Raw genomic sequence first — 2,217 nt, forward strand, 5'->3', positions numbered from 1 at the left:
TGTCCTAAGAAATAAAATGAGTTTAAAACCCAGTAAAGCATCGTCTCACTGCATGACCGTGGCTACGAACTGCATACCTGAGTTGGGATAGAGGCAGACGTCATTAATGTCATGTTCTGGCTCCAAGGAAGTAAAGATTTTCCCCTAAAAGAGTAAACAAAAAGGAATTATTAAAATAAAGGAAGACAGCTTTTGGCAATGCCACATAAAGAAAACATACTGGAGACATAACCACATACTGGTATGGTATGTAAAGAAATAAAATCGCTGAATTGACATCACAGATTTTAAGTTTAAAAAATCTTAGAGAACTCCTTTTATCAATTTATCAAATACTCTCACTTTAGAGACAAAGAAACTGAGGCCAAGAGAGGAGAGCTGACTTAACCAAGAAAATAAACACAAAGTTTTAAAGATAATATCTACACGGCAGGACAGGGTAAAATTTAAAATAAAGTTGTACGTCAACTTAAAAAATATTTCTCTAATCTGAAAAACATACCCCAGTTAAACTTGCACTCAAAGCAAGTAAAAGAGAGATGGCTGACATGGTAAAATGATGACGATCCCTGCCATACTTCTATCTCAAGGTTTTGAGGGGGATCAAATAAGAAAATGGGTATAAAGTAACTTACAAAGCGAAATCTCATTCATACATCAAGTGTTAGCGATGTCGTTAACCCTAAAACATGTTTATTTTACGTGTGAGGGGAAGTGTACTCCTTTTTAGAAAACCGAGAAAAGCGAGAGAGAAGAAGATGGAAATGGAAAACGGTGACGAGAAAGATAAACAAGGGAAGAAGTGAGGCGAAACCAAGAAACGTGGGTGTGGGTCCCGAGGGCGGACGCAGTCGTGACGCTGCCGACGTCAAACTACGCAGCAGCTGCAGGAGGACTGCTTCGAGAACTGGCGATGAAATGCCTACCAGCTCCCGCATGCAGGAGCTAGGAGCTCACGGTCAGGGACGCCCGTGGCGGTGGCGGGCGGAGCGGGGGAGGTAACAATTAAAGTACAGGAAGGATGGTTATATGTTCGGTGGAAAACGGCAGCCCAGTTCTAATTCAAGACAGTGACATTCACACAGCTACCTCCCTTTCTTCTCAAATTCCCACTGAAACCGGAAGGAAAGAGGGAAGAAAAAAGGAAGGGGACAAAGGGAACTACAATTGCATGGAATGAAAAGGAAAAGGTGCCACGGTGAGCAGAAAGCCACATTATGGAAAATCGTGCAGCAGTTAAAGGGCCTGGGAGGTCACAACCAAACCAACGACCGCCGAGACCCTGAGGTAGGATGCGAGTCAGGTCAAGGACAACTTCTACTTTACCTGTATTTTGTGAATTTTTAAAAATAAAATGCATTTGTAGTATTAAAAATAAATACTGCTTTAAAGCAAATTAGTTTGGGTTCTCAGAAAAGAAGCAGAGAAAATTCCAGCCTAAGACACCATGAATCGCCCTGAGAAAACCCTCCCGAGTCAAGGCCAACACACGCAAGCGGCGTGGTCAGTTCCCTGGTGACCGGCCATCAGGGCAATTCTTCCAAAATGGAGACAAGCCGGAAGCCCCTTCTCCTCGTCCCTGGCAGAAACGGTCGCAGGAGCCACGCAGTGCTGGGGCCGGAGGAGCGGGACACACCCGACGACCGCGCTCCACAACCGATCCGGAGGGAACGAGAGTCAGCCGAGTGAGCTCAATACTTTGGGAGTGAACGAAATGAAAATTAAAAACAAAAGCGATGGTCAGAGCAGCCAGGGACTGACAAGCGGCTGAACCGTAACGGGGCTGCTGGCAGCGCCTCTGGCCTGAGCACAGGCAGCTCTCCGGAGTGAGACCGTCACCTGCCCTCTCGCCACCAACGCCGAGGCCACTGGACTCAGAGCCCTGCTCATCTCAAAATGAAGAGAAAAAAAAGCGACACTTTTTGTCTGAAGGTGCTAACTTTGCAATTAATTAAACGCTAAGAACTCTTTAAAGCAATTGCTAAACTGAATGATTTTCTTCCCATTTAGTTGCTAAATGTTTTACTTCTCCAAAATACTTAGGTTTTAAAGCGAAAAGCAGAAGACAGATTAAACCAGCAATACAGAATTTTGTTACTTTCTAAATCATACCTGGAGCTGAGAGAACATCAAATATTCTTAAGAAAATAGTTTTTAATAAAAACACTATAAAAAATTATTGTCAAGGTGTCATTTCTAAAATCGAAGGTGGGGAAA

The 2,217-nt window shown here is 43.7% G+C and overlaps 1 protein-coding gene across 2 annotated transcripts in view; it reads right to left on the reverse strand.

The window, feature by feature from the left end:
- NOL10 (nucleolar protein 10) overlaps nucleotides 1-2,217 on the reverse strand; it is an 81,405-nt gene that overhangs the window by 59,368 nt on the left and 19,820 nt on the right. The window contains exon 11 of one of the 2 annotated variants that reach the window (XM_011365124.2): nucleotides 78-144. The exons of the other annotated variant lie outside the window; for it this stretch is intronic. Within the exon in view, the coding sequence (XP_011363426.1) occupies nucleotides 78-144 (67 nt within the window). The remainder of the gene's footprint in view (nucleotides 1-77; nucleotides 145-2,217) is intronic. 2 annotated transcript variants of the gene reach the window in all.

The sequence above is a fragment of the Pteropus vampyrus genome, unplaced genomic scaffold, assembly GCF_000151845.1.
Source record: "Pteropus vampyrus isolate Shadow unplaced genomic scaffold, Pvam_2.0 Scaffold105, whole genome shotgun sequence".
NCBI classification, from domain to species: Eukaryota; Metazoa; Chordata; class Mammalia; order Chiroptera; family Pteropodidae; genus Pteropus; species Pteropus vampyrus.